The 23429-nt window shown below is 42.6% G+C and overlaps 1 protein-coding gene across 1 annotated transcript in view; it reads right to left on the bottom strand.

Annotated features, from left to right (window-relative positions):
- The window catches only part of OCA2 (OCA2 melanosomal transmembrane protein), a gene marked incomplete at its 5' end in the record, with an annotated part of 212273 nt that extends 189833 nt beyond the window's left edge, over window positions 1–22440 (bottom strand). Inside the window, 2 exon segments of the mRNA NM_214094.2 lie at window positions 2967–3236; window positions 22358–22440. Of these exon segments, the coding sequence (NP_999259.2) occupies window positions 2967–3214 (248 nt within the window).

Below are 23429 nucleotides of genomic sequence, written 5' to 3'. Positions count from 1 at the left end.
ATTAGAAAGAGAAAGCAAGAAATCAATCCTATTTATAATTGTATCAAAAAGAATAAAATACCTAGGAATAACTCTAACCAAGAAGGTAAAATACCTTTATTGAGAAAACTATAAGATGTTGATGAAAGATATTCAAGATTAACAAACAGGAGTTCCCATTGTGGTGCAGCAGAAATGAATCCGACTAATAAACAGGAGGTTGTGGGTTCAATCCCTAGCCTCACTCAGTGGGTTAGGAATTCAGCATTGCCACGAACTGTGGTATAGGTGGCAGATGCAGCTCAGATCCTGCATTGCTGTGGCTGTGGTATAGGCTGGCAGCTGTAGCTCCAATCTGACCCCTGGCTTGGGAACCTCCATATTCTGTGGGTGCAGCCCTAAAAAGAAAAAAAAAATTACACAAACAAATGGAAAGATACACTGCATTCATGAACTGGAAGAATTAATATTGTTAAAATGACCATACTAACCAAGGTAATCTACAAATTCAATGATTTAATGCAATCCCTATCAAAATACCAATGTCATTTTTCACAGAATTTGAACAAATAATTCAAAATTTTTTATGGAACACAAATGACCCCAAATAGCCAAAACAATCTTTAAAAAGAGCAAACCTGAGGAGTTTCTACCATGGCTCAGTGGTAAGGAACCTAAATAGTATCTATGAGGACTCAGGTTCAATCCCAGATCCAGTGGGCTAAGGATTTGGCATTGCCATAAGCTGTGGTGTAGGTCGCAGACACAAATCAGATCCTGCACTACTGTGGCTGTGGCATAGGCCAGCAGCTGCAGCTTCAATCCGGCCCCTGGCCTGAGAAATTCCACATGCTGCACCTGCAGCCCTAAAAAGACATTAAAAAAAAAAAAAAAAAAAAGCCTAAAGTATCAAGGTCCAGGATTGCAAACTATATACTATTCCTGGCAGCCAAAGGACAAATGGGGCACAGCAGGCCAAACACTTCTGCCTACTCACACCTCTGCCTGCTTCCCTCCAGTTCAAAATGAATAACAGATCAACGGGAAACTGAAAGGAGACTGCTCTCAGAGTTAAAAAAACATAAAATCCCAAATTATCTTTTGGGCACAATATTAAGCAATCTATTTGTAGCCTCTCATAGCATTTTTGAGTTTTGTTCCTTCTCTTCATGAACCTATAACAGTTTATACATTTTATTTTATTTTTTGTCTTTTTAGGGCTGCACCCACAGCATATGGAGGTTCCCAGGCTAGGGGTCAAACTGGAGCTACAGCTGCCGGCCTATGCCACAGCCACAGCAATATCAGATCCAAGCAGCGTGTGTGACCTACACCACCGCTCATGGCAATCCGGATCCTTAATCCATTGAGAGAGGCCAGGGATCAAACCTGCATCCTCATGGATCATAGTCAGGTTTATTTTCGCTGCACCACAGCGGGAACTCCAGTTTATAAATTTTAAATTCAGGCTACAGAGTTGACTTTTTTTGTGAACCTAATGGCTTCCATCTTGCCTCATCTATACATCTTATCATCCATAAGAACACTTGACCTTTCATTTTTCTACTTATTTTCATGAAACAAAAAGGGAAAAATGCAATGACCCTGAAGTAAGCTTTAGAAAGCTATGCATTTGGAGCCACAAGATAACACCACACGTGCATTCCTGGGAACTGCATGCCATTTCAGGAGTTCAGCCAAGTGCTCCTGTGGGATGGGACCAGGCCCTCCACACTCACAGACGCTCACACCAAGCTAGTCCTGCTTCTAAGTGCTCACAGAACAGAGGCACTAGGCAAGGTTCACTCTTGCAAGGATGCTGTGGGCTGGGTTTCCTGGTTGCTGTGGCTCCCTCTTGTGAAGAAGCTCAGCAGGGAAAGGTGCATCTTGGGATGCTCTCCTCTGCGACCCAGGGTCCCTGCTTGTCTGTGGTGGGGTCCTCAGCCATAGCCATCGCCTCCTAGCTGCACTGACTTTCAGCCCTGCATCCCTAGGCTTGACCCTTGGCCCTGCTTGGGGACATGCCCAGGTCAGCTCTCCAGACTCTCTACCTGCTTCCTATCATCCCTGGGGAAGGTGACATTTCTGGGCTCTGTCCTCACAACATGGGGACACAAAGGCTGGCAGAGCTGCATGGGAGGTCTTCTTTTGCCCTCCAAGTTTCCTCTGATCCTCAGACAATGGCAGGTGCCTTCTGGCTGTCCTCCCCAAGCCCCAAGTGTGCCCCACACTCTCCCTCTGGACCTCCTGTTCATAAAGCCCACAGTGAGTGTCCCCAGGTAGCCTCCTGGTGCACAGAAGGAATACATGAGGTAAAGAACTTGGAAAATACTTCCTCTCCTGGTTGTCCAGACTCTCAACTCACTGCAATGTCTTTTTCTGGAAATTAGAAATTCGTTAGTCTTTCATCCTTTCAGGACTGAATAACCAATATGTCCCAAAAAGGCACCATAGACACATTCTCATAGGATGCTACTTTTATGTATATTCATTGCTTTTACATTGTTAAAGCTTTTATCAAAAGTTTTTAAAGTAAATCTAGATTTTTCTAATGTGAAAAACAATATTCAATCGATCCACTTAATGTATATATGGAATAAAACATGTTTAAAGTTACATACATATGCTTTAAAATCATATAAAACTTTCACTACCTTAAATAATGTAGTAAATGCCAAGGTTTAATTCTAAAAACTTGCTTTCGATTTTTAGAAAATTTTGGATTTATGTTAGCCACTTTTTCTATTTTTATTATCTTTTAGATTTATGTTAGCTACATTTTCTATTTTTATTATCTTTTGGATTTATGTTAGCCACATTTTAGAAACAGCATTCATTCAAAGGAAGCCAGGGAAGTAGTAATACTGGAAAGATTCTTGCACAATATCTGGAAATTTTTCTCACCAAAAAATGTGAGGAAACTATGCTCATGGAATTCTAATATTCATGAATTCCACATTTACAAGACAAAATTGTTTTAAACTCACCTCCGCTCCGTGAGGAATGGGCCAAAATCCTGGTCCATAGGAACCCAGCAGCTCTGCCCAGCAGCCCCACTGAGGTAGGGGCCCCGGGAGCCTGCCTTGCTGCCTCCCTGCTGTGGTCTGTGGTTGCTGCTGTCGAGTCCCACCAGCCCCAGACTTCCTAGGCCAGCACGGCTGGGGGCAGACGCCTGAGGGAGCTCCATCTCCAGCACGCCAGAGGTCGGCCTGCCTTCTCTGTTCTCTAGACGCATGTTTCTGTTGCCACTCTTCTCACTAGGGTCAGCCAGAAAGAAACCACTGTTGACAAAAAGCACACTGGGAATATCATGTGCACCTTGGGGAATTCGTACTACTGAATGGTACAGTAGAAAGACCCCATGAGGCCCTTTCCATCTTTCAGCACTCTAAGATCACATGGAAAACAGAGCACGCTCATCGCCAAGGAGGCATGTGTCAGCATATTTCACACTAGCACAGACCTAACTGTTCAACCACACAGCATTAGTTAGGTCCATTGTGATCCATGCATAGTATGAAGTACTATACAAACATAAACATCCTCTAGAGTTATTGATATTGGGAAACATTTAAAATATGGCAAACACCAGTGAGTGAAATAAAATAAAAAGAAATATACCAGAATGTATTTCTTTTTACTTTATTTTTGTCTCCAGGCTAGGGGTTGAAAGGGAACTGCAGCTGCAGGTCTATGCCTCAGCCACAGCAATAAAGATTCAAGCCTCGTCTGCAACCTACAATGCAGCTTACAGCAATGCTGGATCCTTAACCCAATGAGCTAGGCCAAGGATCGAATCCACATCCTCACAGGCACTATGTCAGGTTCTTAACCTACTAAGCCACAGTGAGAACTCCTGGAATTATTTCTTGAAACAAATATGTACGGAGTATATACATAGAACAAAAGACGAAAAAGACACATCCTCCAGAATATGGATACCTCTAGTGGTGGAGATAAAGAAGACTGGGCTTTCTCTTTTGCCATTGTTTGTGTTATGGTGCTAACAATTTTTGCATCTAGCAAATTAATACTTTTACAATGAGTAAATAATAATAATACCTGTTATGAAGATGAGAAAAATCACTATACTTGCAAGGTTACAGTGTCCTACTTTGGGGATTATGTTTTAACCCATTGCCATTTTATTTGTTTACAGTCAGCAGCACCCCGCCGCCCCACAAGACCTGAGGTTCGAGGCAGCATGGTGTGCTCTCAAAGGTTGCTATGAAGCCCCTCACTTCCCACAGGCTTCCTATAGCTGCTTGCCATATGGGTGCCAACATATCTGCTCATTTCATCAAGCAACGGCGAGAGTCTTCAGAGCAGGTCAACTAGCAAGGAAGACTTTCATATGCAGAACACAGTCACGATGTAATATGGTCCTAACCATCATCTCTGCCATATTCTATCAATGGGAAGCCAGTCACAGAGCCCACCCTCACTCAAGGGCAGGGTATCATTACATAAGAGCATGAAGCCAGGCAGTGAGGATCATGGGGGCCACCCTGGAATCTATCGGGCAACCGTGGTAGGACCTCACACTTGGCTTACCCTCTGTGTGCAACCAGACCAGTGGCTAAACAAGGCCATGAGAACTCTAGGTACTCTGATGGTCCCACCTGGCCTCCACGTGCAGGGTCACAGTGAGTCCTAGCATTGCCTAGAAATCCTGCTGCATCTCCAAAGGCAATTTGCACTCCCTCTCTCCTGCACGTCCTTAAATCCCCATCTAACTTCCCCCCATTCAGTCTCAGCCATTGACTTTTTCTTTTCCTTCCTTCACTGATGGGATCAGCCAGGGTCCAAGAAGGAAATGGAAGCTGTTATGAGCACATAACCCTAGAAGCTGGTTACATGGGAAGTGGACATGCCAAGAATCTAACCAGAGGCTGAAATCAGCAGCAGCAGGAGACCTCTACCTACAGCAGCTGAGGGGTGGAGAGAGAATGTGAGTGCAGAAGCCATGGGAGACATTTCTGGAAGGAGCTGGAGCCCCAGAAGAGACGCAACCTAAAGCAGGGTTGAACAGGGCAAAGTACTGGCCTCTCCCTTCCTCCTTTACCAACCCCCTCAGCAGACTCTCCCACGGGCCAAACTCAGCAGGAAGCTGTTAACCCAGGAAGCTGAGCCTGAGCCAGACACGGAGATTCAGAGTAGAGCATAGCAAGGGCAAGGAATGTCTCCAAGAGCAGTAAGTCCCAGGATCTGCACATTGACAAAATGAGGCAATGCGAAGAAAGTACCCAGCTTCCCAAGCCATGCCTGCCTGCAGCCCTATCAGGTACAGCAGAGCCCACCTGCTCTCACCTGCTCAGACTACTTTGTTAAAACTCTCCTCCTGGAGTTCCTGTCATGACACAGTGGTTAACGAATCCAACTAGGAATCATGAGGTTGCGGGTTCGATCCCTGGCCTTGCTCAGTGAATAAAGAATCCAGCATTTCTGTGAGCTGTGGTGTAGGTTGCAGACGCAGCTCAGATCCCGCGTTGCTGTGGCTCTGGTGTAGGCCAGCGGCAACAGCTCCAATTAGACCCCTAGCCTGGGAACCTCCATATGCCATGGGAGCAGCCCTAGAAAAGGCAAAAAGACCAAAAAAAAAAAAAAACCCACCAAAAACTCTCCTCCTTCTCTCCTGAATCATTTAGGCCAGCATGCAAACACACCGAACACTAAAAAGATACATCTCAGGACTTGTGCTCCCAGGAACATACAGTAGAATTGCTTTTCCCTCTTCCTCCTATTTTATATAAACCTGACTCTTTTTTTTTTTTGTCTTTTTAGGACCACACCCACAGCATATGGAAGTTCCCAGGCTAGGGGTCAAATTGGAGCTACAGCTGCCAGCCTACACCACAGCCACAGAAACGTGGGATCTGAGCTGTGTCTGCAACTACATCACAGCTCACAGCACCACCAGATCCTTGACCCACTGAGCAAAGCCCAGGATTGAATCTGAATCCTCATGGACACTACTCATGTTCATTACCACTGAGCCACAATGGGAACTCCTTAACTTGACATCTTATATAAAACAACTGTAAGAAGACTCTGAAAGGTGGACAGAAGAAGGACAAATTAGGGACCCAAGGAATTACACAGGGGTGAGCCTGTGCCCCTGGGTTTTTATCATGTCTCATATATCCCAGGCAGGGTGCTGAAGAAGTCAGCAACCTGGAAACACCAACAGATACAAACCTAAAATGTCCCAAGAAAAGCCTTCCCTCTCTAGCCAAAGGAACAGGAATGCAGTAGCCTAGTAGGATAGGAAATTTTTAAACAATAACTACTCAACTGCAGGCAAACACTTGATCCACATCTACCCAGACAGCAAAGGCCGAGTGGTAAGCCTAAACCCCCACCTTCACCAGACTGTAATAAGAGGCCCAGACCCCGATCCTCACTTATGTAGTATCAAAGAAGGCAGATAGGGAGCTGGGACATTCAGCTCTGCTGAGTTCTAGGAAGTCCCCCTCCTCCCTAGCATTCCCCCCTTCATTTGGTAGAGACCACAAGTAGGGAACCTGAACTTCACCCCCACCTTGCAGAAAGGGAAACCCCTTGCCCTCCTTGTTAAGGTGTCAGGAGGCCAGGAGGAAAGTTAGAACTTTCATTACTTCTCAGCATTAACAAGGGGTTCCCTCCCAACTGTGTCCCTGGAGGCCACATGAGGAGCAGTGATAAGGTGCCTCCATCCCTTCCAGTTAGGATAGGACCAGCAGAGGCCCAGCAGGAATCCAGAATCCCCACAATCCCACCTAGAAATAATGGGGAATCCTTCCCTACCCTGATATCAACTGAAGCTAAGTGGGGAACTTAGGTTTCTAATCCCACCTGACAGCAATGAGACAGTACTAGACCCTTCTGCAGGACTGGGGTCAGAAGAAACCAGCTAAACAGAAAGTTTAAGTAGGAATTAGAGTCTCATAATACTCCAAATGTACAAGTTTCAATCAAAATGACCTGTCACAGTGATAACCAAGAAAATCTCAACTTGAAAGAAAACAGATGAGAAGACACCAAGATGATAGGTATGTCAGAAAGAGCTGACAGAGTTTTAAGGCAGCCAAAGTGAAAAAGCTTCAAAAGCAGTAACAGACACAGTAGGAACAAATGAAAAAATAGAAAGTCTCAGCAAAGAAACAGAAAGCCTCAACAAAGAATAGCCAAATGGAACTGAAAAATACAACAGAAAAAATAAAATTCAATAGATGGACTCAACAGCAAAATGATGGGAACAGAAAAGAATCCATGAACTGGGCGATAGAACAGTAGAAATACCTAATATGAACAACAGAGAAAAAAATTAACAAATCCTTAAGAGACTTGTGGGGCTATTCCATTCATGTAATTGGAATCCCAGAAGGAGGAGTTACTGTTGTGGCTCAGCGGATTCATAACCCAACTAGTATCCATAAGGATGCAGGTACAGTCCTTGGCCTTGATCAATGGGTTAAGGATCAGCATTGCCACGAGCTGCGGTATAGGTCGCAGATGAGACTCGGATCCCGTGTTGCTGTGGCTGTGGCATAGGCCAGCAGCTACAGCTCCTATTCAACCCCTAGCCTGGGAACCATCATATGCCACATGGGTGGCCCTAAAAAGCAAAAAAAAAAAAATAATAACAATAATAATAATAATAATAATCCCAGAAGGAGAAGAGAGATAGTATGTAACTGAGAAAGTATTTGAAGGAATAATGGCTAAAAAATGCCCCAAATTTGACAAAACACACATACCTACCAATGAAGATAAATGCAAAGAAATCTACACTAAGATATATTACTCAAACTTTTGAAAAACTGAAGACAAAGAAAAAAGCTTGAAACCAAGCAAGAGAAAAGCAATGATTATACCTATAGGGGAAAAAAAATCAAATACTAGAAACCATGGAGGCTGGAAAAAGTGGCATCATATTTTTCAAATAATCAAAGGAAAGAACTGTCAACCCAAAATCCACTATCCAGTGAAAACATCCCCAAGGAATATAAGGGAAATCAAGACTTTTTAAATTATTTTTTGCTTTTAAGGGCCGCACCCACAGCATATGAAAGTTTCCAGCCTAGGGGTCCAATCGGAACTGCAACTGCCAGCCTACATCATGGCCACAGTAACACAGGATCTGAGCCACATCTGTAACGTATACCACAGCTCACGGCAATGCCAGATCCCCTATCCACTGAGCAAGGCCAGGGATTGAACCTGCATCTTCATGGATGCTAGTCAGATTCATTCCTGCTGCGCCACAATGGGTACTCCCTCAAGACATTTTTAGATGGAGGAAAAAAAAAACTAAGAGAATTTGTTGCCAGCAGACCTATCCTAAGAGAATGGCTAAAGAAAATTCTCTAAACAAAACAGGAAAGATAAGAGAAGAAATTCTGGAGCATCATGAAAGTAAAAAGAACAATGGAAACATAAAAAAATATGAGTAAATACATTTTCTTTCCACTCTGGAACTTTCCAAATTGTTTGATTTTTTGAAGCAAAAATTACAACACTTTTTGATGTGATTATCAATATATGTAGAAGAAATATTTAAGACAATTTATCACAAATTGGGGAGGTAAAAGGATGGAGAGGGAGGTAAGCATTCTAGATTTTACTCTGATAAAATGATTACAAGAGAACTGTGAGAAGAAATGTATATATAATTTAATACCTAGAGCGACCACTTTGAAAAGCTATAAAAATATATTCAAAAATACTATAGATCAAGAAAAGATTATAAAATATATTCAAGTAACCCAAAGCCCTGACACATCAAAATTACACTAAATATAAGTGGTCTGAATACAACAATTAATGAAGTTTAGCAGAATATATTAAAAAACACAACTCAAGTATGTGCAGTCTATAAGAAATTCACTTCAAAAATAACAAAATAAGTAAGATAAAAGAAAAAAGATGAACAAAGATATATTATTCAAGCATTAATCCAAAGAAAACATGAGTAGCTAAACTGATAAAAGATGCAGTAGACTTCAGATCAAAGAAAATTACTGGGGACAGAGATGCTGTATAATGATAAACAGGTCAGTTTACCAAGAGAACACAGAAATCTTAAACGTGTATGCACCAAATAGAGCTACAAAATATGTGATGGAAAACTGACAGAAATGAAAGGAGAAGCAGACATGTACTTCACCTCTCTCTCAGCAAATGATAGAACAAGACAGAAAACTGGCAAGAATATAGAATTGAACAACTGTAAACCAATCTACTGGATAATCTGGCCAACAACAGCATAACATTTTTTAAATGCCCATAGAATGTACATTAAGGCCATACACACCTTGAACCATAAAACAAACTTCAACAGATTCAAAAGAACTGAAATCATATAGTGTGTTATAAAGAGACAAGGGGGAGTTCCTATTGTGGCGCAATGGTTAACGAATCTGACTAGGAATCATAAAGTTGTGGGTTTGATCCCTGGCCTTGTTCAGTGGGTTAAGGACATGGCGTTGCTATGAGCTGTGGTGTAGGTTGCAGATGAGGCTCAGATCTGGCATTGCTCTGTCTGTGGTGTAGGCTGGCAGCTGTGACTCTGATTAGATCCCTAGGCTGGGAACCTCCATATGTGGCGGGTGCAGCCTAAAAAGAAACAAAACAAAACAAATTTGTAAATAATCCAGGAGTGAAAAATGAATTCTCGAGGTAAATCAAAATTATAAAGAAATGAATTAAAATTAAAATATAACATATCAAAATTTGTGGAACACAGCTAAAGGAGTGATGTGAGGGAAATCTACAGCACTAAATGCTCAAATTAACTAAGCTCTCATCTCAATAACTTAGGAAAAAAAGAGCAAAACAAACCCAAAGCAGACAAAAATAAGAAAGTAATAGGTATGAAAGCAAAAGCCAACAAAATAGAAAAACAGCAGAGAAAATCAATAAAATGAAGAACTGGTTATTGAAAAACCTCTAGCACAACTGACAGAGCAAAAAGTAAATACAAATTACCAACACAAGGAATGAAATGTGGAATATCACCACAGACCCCAGAGAAATCAAAAGGACACCCATAAGAAAAACCTGTAGTTAACATCATACTTAATGGTAAGAAAATCGAAAGCTTTCCTGAGAAGATCAGGCAAGGACTCTAATCTCACCATTCCCATTCAACATGGAAGCTCTAGCCAGGTGAACAGAGCGAGAAAAGGAAATAAAAGCATACAGAAGAGAAAGGAAGAGATAAACCTGTCTCAATTTGCAGATGGTATGGTTTTCTACATTAAAAAAAAAAATCCCAAGGAACCTACAAAAAACTCATAGAACTAATAAGTGAGTTCAGCAAGGTCATTTCAAAATCTAATATTTCTACACAGTATCAAAGAACATGTTGATACCAAAATTAAAAACATAACACCATTGGGAATTCCCATTGTGGCTCAATAGAAACAAACCTGTCTAATATCCATGAGGATGTGGGTTTGATCCCTGGCCTCGTTCGGTGGGTTAAGGGTCTGGTGTCTCCATGATCTGCAGTGTAATTCACAGACACCACTCAGATCTGGCATTGCTGTGGCTGTGGTGTAGGCCAGCAGCTGCAGTTCTGATTGGACCCCTGGCCCGGGAACTTCCATATACCGGAACTGCAGCCCTAAAAAAGAAATAATAATAATAATAATAATACCATTTACAATTGCTAAAAAAATTAAAGATTTAGGTATACACCTAATAAAACATTTACTGGCTAATAAGCTGGAAACTACACAATGCTGATGAAAAAATTAAAGATCTAAATACATGGAGGAAAAAAAAGAGAGATCCCATTGTGGCACAGCAGAAATGAATCTGACTAGGAACAGTGAGGTTGAGGATTCGATCCCTGGCCTCACTCAGTGGGTTAAGGTTGCCATGAGCTGTGGTGTAGGTTGCATACACAGCTCAGATCTGGCGTTGCTGTGGCTATGGCGTAGGGTGGTGGCTACAGCTCCAAATGGACCCCCTAGTCTGGGAACCTCCATATGCTGCAGATGTGGCCCTAAAAAGACAATAAACAAACAAACAAACAAATAAATAAATAAACACATGGAGAAATATGGCAAGTTTATGGATTGGATGATTCAACACAGTCAAGATGTCAATGTTCCCAAAATTGAAATACAAGTTTAATTCAATGTCTATCAAAATTCCAGCAAGATTTTTTGTAGATATAAACAAGATTATTCTAAAATTTATACAGAAAAGCAAATGATTGAGAATAAGTAACACAATTTGGAAAAAAGAAGATTAATTATATTGTTAACATAATATACATTATGTTATATACATGATTAACATATTATATAATGTTATAGCTACAATAATCAAAAGGATGTGGTATGGACAGAGATATACACATAAGGATCAATGCAACAGAACAAACACCAAGAAATAGGCCCAGAAGGATTCTGACAAACATACAAAAGCAAGTCCATGCAAGAAAGACAGCCTGCTCAACAAACAGTGCTAGAGCAAATGGATATCCACAGGTGAAAGAAAGGAAGAAATACAGGAGGAAGGAAGGAAAGGAATGAGGGAGTAAGGGAGGAAGGAAGGAAGGGAGGGAGGGAAGGAGAGAACTTTAGCTTTGCCTTATGTGTTGCACGAAAGTTAATCAAAAATGGATCGCAGACTTAAATGTAAAACTATAAAAGTTTTAGAAATAAACATAGGAAAAAATCATCAGGATCTGGGGCTTGGCAAAGAGCCTTAAACTTAACACCAAAAACATGATCCATAAAACAAACAAAAACTGACAATTGAAATTCACCAAAATTGGAAGTTCGCATCATGGCTTAGCAGTAATGAACCTAACTAATATCCACGAGGACTAGGGTTTAATCACTGGCCTTGCTCAGTGGGTTAAGGATCTGGCATTGCTGTGAGCTGTGATGTAGTTCACAGACATGGCTCGGATCTGGTGTTACTGTAGCTATGGTGCAGCAGCAGCTACAGCTCCAATTTGACCCCTAGCCTGTGAACTTCCATATGCTGTGGGTGCAGTCCTAAAAAGAAAAAAATAAAAGAAATTCACGAAAATTTAAAAAGTTTGCCGTGTGAAAACTTGTTAGGAGGATGAAAAGACAAACTATATTCTGGTATAAAATATTTGCCAATCACATATACAAAAATGGACTAATATCCCTAACACACAAAGAACCCTCAACCTCAACAGTAAGGAAACAACTCATTAGAGAACAGGCAGAGGCATGAGGAGTCACTTCACTGAAGACCATATACAGATAACAAATAAGCACATGAGAAGATGTCCGTCTTCACACAGCCATTAGGAAAATGGAAATTAAAATTACAGTGACATATCACTGTACATCTATGAGAATGTCTAGAATTTAAAAATAGAGACAACAGCAAATGTAGGTGACCAGGCAGAGACTGGACCCCTCACACACTGCCGGAGGGAATGATATAAACAGTCTCAAAAGCAAGTTGACCATTTCTTAGAGAAGAACTATCATAACCCCCTGAAACTGCACCCCCAGACAGTTATCTAAGAGAAATGAAACTTATTTTCACACAAACGCCCGTATATAAATGTTCATAGCAGCTCTATCCAGGCCCAAACTGGAAACAACCCAGATGTCTGCCAACAGCTGTCAATGTCTGCATGGTTAGGAGGCAGGATCAAGATGGTGGAGTTGGAAGACCATGAGCGCACCTCTCCTCATGAATACATCAAAACTACAACTACATATAGAGTATCTCTCGCCGAGAAGAACCTGAAGACTAGCAGAACAGCTCATCAACAACCAAGGATCTAAAGAAAGAAGCACACAGTCTGGTAGGAAGGAAGGAGAAGTGATCTAGTCAGGACCCACATGCCTAGCAGGGGACCCAGAGAGACAGGGGATCACAGAGGCTAAGGGATATTCCCTAGGCAGTGATGGTTTCAAGCCATGTAATTAGGTAACACAGTCCTGGGGTCTGACACTAGGAAGATGGGCCCACTTAGATGATTTTAAAACCAGTGGGGCTTATCAGAGGGCTGTGGGGAAATTATGACTCTGCTCTTAAAGAATGTATGTACTTGGAGTTCCCATCATGGCACAGTGGAAATGAATCCGACTAGGAACCATGAGGTTGGGGGTTCAAGCCATGGCCTTGCTCAGTGGGTTAAGGATCTGGCGTTGCTGTGAGCTATGTGGTATAGGTCGCAGATGTGGCTCAGATCCCACGTTGCTGTGGCTCTGGTATAGGCCAGAAGCTACAGCTATGATTTGACCCCTAGCCTGGGAACCTCCATATGCCATGGGTATGGCCCTAAAAAAAACAAACAAGCAAAAAAACATGTATGTACTTGCTGATAGAGACAGCAGACTTAAATGCCAGCACTTCTGCAGCATGACCCCAGCCCACACCAGAACTTGCTATAGTCCCTCCTACTCCAGCACTGTTCCCCTTAAGGCAGAGGCTGCCATCGCCATAAAAGGGCACATACTTGAAAGGAGCAGAGCCAGTGCAGGTACTGACCTTACTTCTAGCCAGGGCAAGAGCACCACTGCCAGCCTGCATGCATGCATATACCAGGGAAGGAGTCAAGACAATTCAGAAGAGCTTCCCCAGCCTTCTGGCCTTGACTCTGCCTGTAATTAAGGGGCACATGGTGGAAAAAGGCAGAATCAGCTCAGAAGTGTAGCCCCAGCCCTGTTCATGCCCCCAAACAAGACAGAGAATGCAATCACACCAAGGAGAAGCACAACTCCCTGAGGGCTCTACTCCAGCCTCTTTGGCCCTTGCCCAACCCTCAAAAGGGTGACAACTGCCACTGAAACTAGGAGTAGCCCCAAATGCCACCTGGTTCTGGCTCTAGCTTTTCTGACTCCATCCCTAATCCCAACCAAGGCAGTGGCTATCAGCACACCCCAGGGAAGAGGTGGCCTGTAGCCATATCAGATCCAGCTCTCCTACCAAAGCCACTGGGAACACAGAGGCTGCATAGGGACTCTTTCACAGAGGGACACCCTTTCAAGACTGGGGCAGGTGATGGTTTCTCCAAATTTCAGAGGGACAGAGAAAGTTAAACAGGATGAGAAAATAAAGAATTAAGTCAAACAAAAGAACATGAAAAAAAAAGAAACCCTAATGAAACAGATAATTAATTTACATTATAAAGCATTCAAAGCAATAGTAAGTAAAACGATAACTTGGGAATAGAACAGATGGACACTATGAGAACTTCAACAAAGAATTAGAAAAATATATAAAAAAAGTACCAGTCAAGCTGAAGAATACAATAACTGAAATGAAAACACACTAGAAGGAATTAACAGCAGACTATATGATACAAAAGAACACATAGGAGTTCCCGTCGTGGCGCAGTGGTTAACGAATCCGACTAGGAACCATGAGGTTGCGGGTTCGGTCCCTGCCCTTGCTCAGTGGATTAACGATCCGGCGTTGCCGTGAGCTGTGGTGTAGGTTGCAGACGCGGCTCGGATCCCGCCTTGCTGTGGCTCTGGCGTAGGCCGGTGGCTACAGCTCCGATTCAACCCCTAGCCTGGGAACCTCCATGTGCCGTGGGAGCGGCCCAAGAAATAGCAACAACAACAACAACAAAAGACAAAAAGACAAAAGACAAAAAAAAAAAAAAAAAAAAAAAAGAACACACAAGCACTCTGGAAGACAGAATAGTGGAACTCACTCAATTAAAACAGGAAAAAGAAAAATATTTTTTAATAAGGATAGATCCCTGGCCCAGGAACTTCCATTTGCCATGGGTGTGGCCAAAAAAGAGAAAAAAATAAATTTAAAAAATTTAAAAAATAAAAATGAGGATAGTTTAAGGAACCTCTAGGACAACATCAAGTATATGAACATTCACCTTATAGGGTTCCCAGAAACAAAGAGCTTCTAAGATAAGCAAAAACAAAATAAGTTCATCAACACTAAAGTGACCCTAAAAGAAGTGTTAAAGGGCCTTCTCCAAGTGGAATAGAAAAGGCTATAAGAAGTAAGAATATACGAGAAAGGAAAAATCCCACTGGTATAAGTAAATACATAGTAAAGGCTGTGGATCAACCATTTAATTAAGCTAGTATAAAGATTAAACCACAAATATTATAAAAATCAACTGTAACTACAAAAAAACAGCTGAGGGATAGACATGAAAATGTAAAACATGACATCAAGAACACAAAACATCAAACAAAGAATGTAGATCTTCTAGAATGTATTTGAACTTAAATGGTTATCAGTTTAAAACAAGTAGATACAGTTATAGGTCAGCATATATGAAACCTACAGTAACCACAAATCAAAAACCTGTAACAGATACACAAAAACTAGAGAGAAAAGAATACAAGCATACAACTAAATCATAAAAATCATAAAACCACAAGGGAAGAAACTAAAAGAGGAAAAAAAGAACAGGGAAGAACTATAAAAACAACCAGAAAACGAGTAACAAAATGGCAGTAAGTACACAATAAGTACAGAGCCATCGATTATTCATTTTAAATTCCCATGGACTAAATGCTCCAATCAAAAGACATAGGGTGGTTGATTAAACTTTTTAAAAAGACCCATCTATGTGCTTCCCACAAGAAATTCACTTCAGAGCCAAAGACACACACAGACAGAGTGAGATGGTGGAAAAAGGTGGTACATGCAAATGGAAATATAAAGAAAGCTAGGGTAGCAATGCTTATATCAGACAAAGTAGACTTTAAAATAAGTCCATAACAAAAGATAAAGAAGGGTATTATATAATGATAAAGGGATCAACCTAAGAATAAAATATAACATTCCTTATCATATATGCACCTAATACAGGAGCACCTAAATACATAAGAAAATATTAACAGATGTAACAGGAGAAATTTACAATAATACAATATTATAATAACAGTAGGAGACTTTAACACTCCACCTACATCAAAGACAAATCATGCAGACAGAAAATCAATAAGGAAACAGACATCTTAAATGACACATTAGGCCAGTTGGACTTAATAGATATTTATAGGACATTCCATCCCAAAATAGCAGAAACTTAGACAACTACATTTAGAAGAATGAAATAAAACATTTTCTCACACCTATACAAAAATAAACTCAAAATGATTTAAAGACCTAAATAAAAGACCTGAAATCATAAAATTTCTAAAAGAAAACATAGGACCGACACTTTTTGACATTGCCCTTAGCTATATTTTTTGGGTCTGTCTCCTCAAGCAAAGGAAACAAAAGCAAAAATAAACAAATGGGGCTACATCAAACTAAAAAGCTTTTGCATGGTGAAGGAATCTATCAACAAAACTAAAAGTAAACCTACTGAATGGAAGAAGATATTTGCAAATGATACATCTGATAAAGGGTTAATATTCAAAATATAAAAAGAACATATAGAGATCGACATAAAAAAAAAAACTAATTAAAAAATGGGCAGATGGAGTTCCTATTATGGCTCAGTGGTAACAAACCAGTATCCATGAGGATGTGGGTTCCATCCCTGGCCCTGCTCAGTAGGTTAAGGATCTGGTGTTACCGTGAGCTGCAGTATAGGTCACAGACATGGCTCGGACCTGGCATGCTGTGGCATAGGCTAGAAGCTGCAGCTCCAATTCAATCCCTAGCCTAGGAACTTCCATATGCCACACATGCAGCCCTAAAAAAATTAATAAATAAATAATTTTTAAAATGGGCAGAGGACATGAACAGACTTGTTTTCCAAAGAAGACACACAGATTGGGATAGGCACATGAAAAGATGCTCAACATCACTAATCAACAGTGAAACGCAAATCAAAATCACAAGAGATCTTTTCACACCTGTCAGAATGGCTACTGTCAAAAAGACAAGACACAACAAGTGGGAGAAAACTGAACATTGAACACTTGAACATGCTTGGTCAGAATGTAAAAGTGGAGTCACTGTGAAAAACAGTATGGTGGTTTGTCAAAAAAATTAAAAACAAAACTAGCGTATGATCCAGCAATTTCACCTCTGGGTATATATCTGAAAAAAAATGAAAATACTAATCTACACTCCATGCAGCACTATTTACAATAGCCAAAATACAGAAGAACCTAACTGTCCATCAACATATGAACAGATAGAGAAAATTATATATATATAAAATATATATCATACTATCATATCATAATATATGATAATATATGATATGCTTTATATATGTGTGTATGTAACATATATAATGGAATATTGCTCAGCCATGAAAAATGAAATATTGCCATTTGCAACAACATGGATGATGACCTGTAGAATGTTATGCTTCATAAAATAAGTCAGAGAAAGACAATAGTCTTATTTTTTACTTATATGTAGAATATAAAAAAATAAAACAAATGAATGTAACAAAACAAAAACAGATTCACAGATTTGTAGAACAAACTAGTGGTTACCAGTGAGGAATGGGATGGGATGAGGGGCAAGATAAGGGAAGGGGAGTAAGAGGTACGAACTACAAGTTACAAAATAACTAAGCTACAAGGATATAATTTACAGCACAAGAAATATAGCCAACATTTTAGAATCACTTTATATTGAGAATAATCTATAAAAATATCAAATTACTATGTTGTACACCTGAAACTAATATAATATTGTCAGTCAAATACTCTTCAATAAATAAAATAAAGAGAAAACACAGTAACAATAAATGTCATCTGCTGGGGAAAAAAAAGAAATGAAAGTTATCAAAACATCAATTGCATGCCTTAAATATACAATTTCTATTTGTCAATTATACCTTAATAAAGCTGAAAAAAAGAAAATGGAAAAAAAGACATGTGAGTGGTTAAACAAATAGTGTTACATCTGTACCATGGAATCCTACTCCGCAATAAAAGGCACAAACTATTGATATGTGCAACAACTTGCATGAGTGTACTTTCACAGAGTGAAAAAAAAAAGCTAATCACAACAGGTTATACACACCATACGATTCTCTGTGTGGAGCATTCTTTTTTTTTTATTTTTTATTTTTATTTTTTTGCTTTTTAGGGCTACACCTGTGGCATATGGAGGTTCCCAGGCTAGGGGTCCGATCAGAGCTACAACAGCCAATATATGGCCTACGCCACAGCCGCAGCAACATCAGATCTGAACCGCGTCTGCAAACCAAGCCGCGTCTGTGGCTCACGGCAATGCCAGATCCTTAGCCCACTGAGCAAGGCCAGGGATCGAGCCCGCAACCTCATGATTCCTAGCCGGATTCATTTTCACTGCGCCACGAAAGGAAATCCCTGAAGCATTCTTGAAGCAAAAAAATTATAGAATGGAGAAGAGATTTGCAGCTTCCCTCCGGGTTAAGGGGTGGGGGCAGAAGGAATGTAAGTGTGGCTAAAAAAGGCAACAGGAAGGGTCCTTGTGGAGACAGGAATGTTCGTGAATATCCTGGCAGTGATGCTGTAATATAGATTTGCATGAGGTTTACTATGGAGGAAACTGCACAAAAGGCACAGGGGATCTTTATTATTTCTTACAACTGCTCATAAATCTACAAAATAAAATCTACCTAAAAACAAAAAATTGAATCTGTCTTCCCAGGGTCCTTCAGCCGCTGCCCAGTTCCTCTCCTGTCCTCTCCCACAACCTCTCAAGACTATATTCACTTCTCCTTTATTGCACCCTCTTCACTCAAGCTAGCATCCATGAATTTGATGGAAAACCATCTGGCCAAGGTCATGGGTCACCTCCCAGCTCTGTCCCTGTCTGGGATTATCAGCAGCCTTGCCTGCAGCATCCTCTCTTTTGATCCCAGGTTCACTGGGCCTCTGGTTCTTCTTCTCATTCTCTTCTGCTGACTCCCTCCCCTCTACACAGCCTCTATCTAGGTCCTCCCTCCCTGGATCTCAGTCTTGGGACCTTAAACACTGGCCACTCTCTGAAGACATCCATCTCCAAATCCAACCTGCCCTGAGCACAGACTCCCACGGCAGTCCCCTCTGAACACCTGCTCAGCACTGCTGAATGAAACTGCTCTTGTTCATCTCACTTCCTAGCCAGTTTGTTGGCTCTGGTCACCCAGGGAGCCCTCTCCCCTATCTTCCTGTGAACTGGTGTTTGGCACTTGCCATCTGCCCTTACATGGATTAACTCACGAGCCACTGCAGCTACTGACTGGAAGCACACCCTGAGCAGAGCTCAGGGTGGAGATCAGGAGTGAGGCACTCTGTGCTCTGAGAAAACTAGAAGAGGTCTTCAGACAGTTAGATATTTTTAGGAGGAGATCTCATGTGCCCAATTCTTGCATCTCCTCATATCTAGAAAAATGCTAAAATCCTTCATGGTGATGTCTGCTCCTCATGACTAATGGTAACCTTCATGAGACCAGCAGCAAACTTCTGTAAAATGTGTGCATGGCTGCATGCATCTCCCCCTTCACCTTTATCACATAACATTGATATTTATTATTTCCCTCTGCCTCTTTGGAGCAGTATTTCAGAGCTGCCGGAACTACCACCACCAAAACAAAGGATGTCAGACATCTGCGAATGCAGCCACCTCCAAGGATAAGCCAGTGAGCTGTGAGAGAACTCAGGAAAGAAACAAAGAACACCTGCCATCTCACAGCCATCGGATTGCAGCCACTCCTAACAGTGAGCCCTGAGGAAAACTCAGGCTGTGAACACAGGGATATGGGAATGACTTCAGTGAACCCAGACCTTTGTATCTTCCCATAAAGTCACAGAATTCCTTAACTTGGAATATCTGGTTTTCCCAATTATCAGCAGTAAACCTTTTGTTCCTACTACCTGCCCTTGGTTGCAAAAATTCCTATGTATCCTAGCTTCCCCCTCGCCTCCTCAGAGCAGTTTCTCAGGGCTACCTGAGATGGTGTCTCCCGGGCTTTAAGTCCTAATTTTGCCACCAATAAAACTTAACTCAACTTTCAAGTTGTGCATTTTTTTTTTAAGTCAACATTCCCCATCCCATTCTTTCAAATACATCCCAAATCTTCCTGCTCACACCTGGTCATCACCTCTCACATGTGTGACTACAAAAGCCTAGCCCACAGCCTGACCTCTGGGCACGCACCTCTCAGCACCCCAGCCCCTGAATGAATCCCCTTGGACCCAAAGCCTCAGTCTGGTGTCCAGGAACCCTACCCCCCTGCCTGGATGTTAAACTAAAATAGCTTCCTTTAACTCACAGGAAACATCCCAAGCCATCCTACCTGTGAATGGCTGCAGGAAAGAAATTAAGACATCCTCTCCAGGAGTCTGGCCATAATCAGGACATATTTGCAACAACTTACAGCCTTTTTACTCTACCTCCTCACCTTCCCCTTTCTTTGTTCTATAAAAGAAACTAGCACCCAGACCCCAGTAAAATGGTTCTCTAGGACACTACTCTGCTGTCTGCTCTGGCTCCTGGCTTTCTGAATAGTCCTTATTCCTTGGCCCAGAACCTCATCTCTGATTTTTTGGCCTGTCTTGTGGTGAGCAGAATGAGCTCAGTAACACATAAATCAGCGGCAGGAATATACGACATGTGGAAAATAGTTTCTTCGTAAATTTTAAGAACATTTTTCTCCAAGTTTTTCAATCACGTGACATAATACAACAATGAAAAGAGAAGAAAGAAAAAAAGCATGCTGGCTGCTGTGACAACTTTATTATTAAAAAGAAATCATTCCACAGACAACGCCCTCCTCCTGTGGACAATGTCTAAGTTCCTAAGAAAACAAACCAAAAGTCATCAAAAGTTCCTCTCCTCCTAACATACTATTCAGACCCAAAGCTTTCTGGGTACAGAACTGCATACTCGGGGGTCGTGGGTGCCCAGCAGTGGGGGCAAGTGGCCCAGGTGAGCTGCTCCCTGAGGAGCAGGCAAGGGGCAGCACAATTGGAAACAATGACAAAATGCAGAATCAAAACTCCATAAAATCCACCCAGCAAATGGGACTCTCACCTGGACAGGTGACTCCCAGTTGCCCTCTGCAGCCCAGACCACTGTGTCCAGCAGCCTTCGGTCCACCCCGATGTCTCCACAGTGTCCAAGCAACCCTGCAGAAGACTCGAGGCCTGGCCCTCCGCTCAGGACCCTGCAGCACCACTGACGACTCCCTCTGACCCTGCAGACCTCTCACCTAGGAAGTGCCCCCTGCCCTGGCTGCACAGCCACCTCTCAGCTGGCAGGACTCAGCGGTGGCTTTCTAGAACCCCCTGGCTGCTTCCCACCACCTAACCACAGAGATCTTTCCAAAATGTGCCTGACCATATGGATTCAGGCTTAAAATCTTTCCCAGGGTACCCAGCAGCAGCCAAGGTCAGCCCCTCCCTCCCTGAGCCCTGAGACCTCAGCCAACCCCAAGGGACTTGTGGCTTCTCAGAAAACAGCAGCAGCATTTGCCTTTCACAAGTGTAATAAAATTTTAAGAATTTACGTTCTTAAATCACCCCTGCTTTACACCTGCTTTGAACAACTGTACTCAAGTGTTTGTAAGCTACACTTGGAGTAGGAAACACTTTTTGTGCAAACCTTTTCAATTTACCTAGAGCTTTCACCTCTTATTTTTTTCCATTGAGATTTAATCCTTATTAGCAATTATGTGAGGGTTGGTGTGCCCGATTGCACTCAAGCTCACCCATCCTCCAAGCCCTGGCAGACCTTGCCCCATGGGGACAGCAGACCCCATGTCCACCCCTGCCAAACAAACCTCAGGGACAGCATTTCCTAGATGATTTAGGTTATAGTGGGCTGCCTTGTTTAGGAGACAACAGCTTCCCTTGCTGCTCACTGCTCCTGTTGGCTCTTCCTCGGAATCAGGACCCTTTACAAAGTTGCCACATCCTCTAAATCAGCACTCAGTCACCCGCGGAGCTTCATTAGCAACTAGGCCTGTGCAGTGGGAGCCCCAGGTACCTGCTCAGAGCTCCTGGCCCAGGCCTGGGTATGCAAACCCAAGCACGACACCCACAGACACACCAGTCTTTCCACGTCCTTGGAAAGAGCAAGCAACATTAAATGCATTTATTCCACTGTGTGTGGCCAGAGTGCAGAGCAGCAGCTGGGAGGGATTTAAGGTTTTCACCCTGGCGCATTCCATTCCACAGGAACGCCTGACCAGCGCTCACGAGGGTTAAGCGGGAGGTGGGAGCAGATGCCAGCCGGCAGTTCAGGCAGAACATTTGCTGTCCCAAAGCTTCCAAATTCCCCTCCTCCTTAGCCCCAAGGCCCACCCGGGCTGCAGGCGCCCTATGTCTTGGTAACCTGCCTCCCAGCAAGCCATTAAACCCAGTGGAGAGCTCGCACACCCGCTGTGCAGTCTTAGACTTCGCACCTTTTCTCTTAGAGGAACTTCCCTTGCTTCTTAAAGCAACAACTCAGCACAGGCTTATTAAAACCCTGCCTGCTCCCTAGAACAGGAGAGCTCCTCACCTCCTCTCTCTCAACTAACCTTAAGACTTGATCCTCTTCCAAGAGTGAGTTACTGGTCCAAGGTGAGAGCTCTGAATGATGAGGGAGGCTGTCCCCTAAGGGTGTCAGGCGGTGCCAGCCGGCTGCGGTCCTCCAGCCCGCTGGCCACGCCCACAGACGTCCCCGCAAGCACGCCCGCCCCGCCCCCAAGGCCCGCTGGACTTGGTCAGGGGGTGGGGGGTGTGGCCTCACCTCAGGAGCAGAAGACCCTCCAAGAGGGACACAAGAGGCTCCAGGTCAGAGGCCAGAGTTCTCCGCAGATGCTGGGCACAGCCTGCGCTCGCTGAGCCTTTGTTAAGCTCCACTCGCTAGAAGAAAGCCAAACACTTGGGACAGGTTTTTCCCTTAATAAGAAACTGGGCGAATAGTTTGCCTACTTTGTTCAGTTCTGCGTTTTAAGAGCTCTTTGCTAACACTGGTAAACCTGACCTGCTTTCCCTTGACTTTCTCATTGCCTTGTTCTCCCTCCAGCCTAGGGCTGTGGCCAAGGTTACACTGTGGAAACCACTGGCTCTTACAACATACAGACACACACATAGACACATAAACTACACACAGACACACCCATATACAGATGCATACATGGACAGACATAGACACGTAAACACACAAGGAAATACAAATGAACACACAAAGACAGGTAAATTATACACTGACACAAACATACGCATATACATACCACTACATGTCACACACCATTCAGAGATGCAGAAACACACAGAAATATAAATGGATGCCCAGAGAGACATACAACTACACGCATTCCAAAATACAGACACACTCAATGGACACATGAACTACACAGACACAGACACACAGGCCTGCAGTAGACTGGGCGGCCTCACTGGGCTTTAGTCCACTGGGCACTGCTGAGAGATTGGTGGGAAGTCCAAGGCTATTGGCTTGTTGACAGGGTAACAAGCAGACCCAAAAAGATGTCCTTGTGGGAATTTCCTCTATAAACCTCTCTGGGAGAACCGTTGTTCCTGGAGCCCAGCTACACGAGGTGTTTGGAGGCACAGACTTTTAACAAACGTATTGTTCAGGACAGG

This window comes from Sus scrofa, chromosome 15 (assembly GCF_000003025.6).
Source record: "Sus scrofa isolate TJ Tabasco breed Duroc chromosome 15, Sscrofa11.1, whole genome shotgun sequence".
Taxonomy (NCBI): domain Eukaryota; kingdom Metazoa; phylum Chordata; class Mammalia; order Artiodactyla; family Suidae; genus Sus; species Sus scrofa.
The sequence above is the reverse complement of the archived record's forward strand: the minus strand, read 5'-3'. Positions and strand labels throughout refer to the sequence as shown.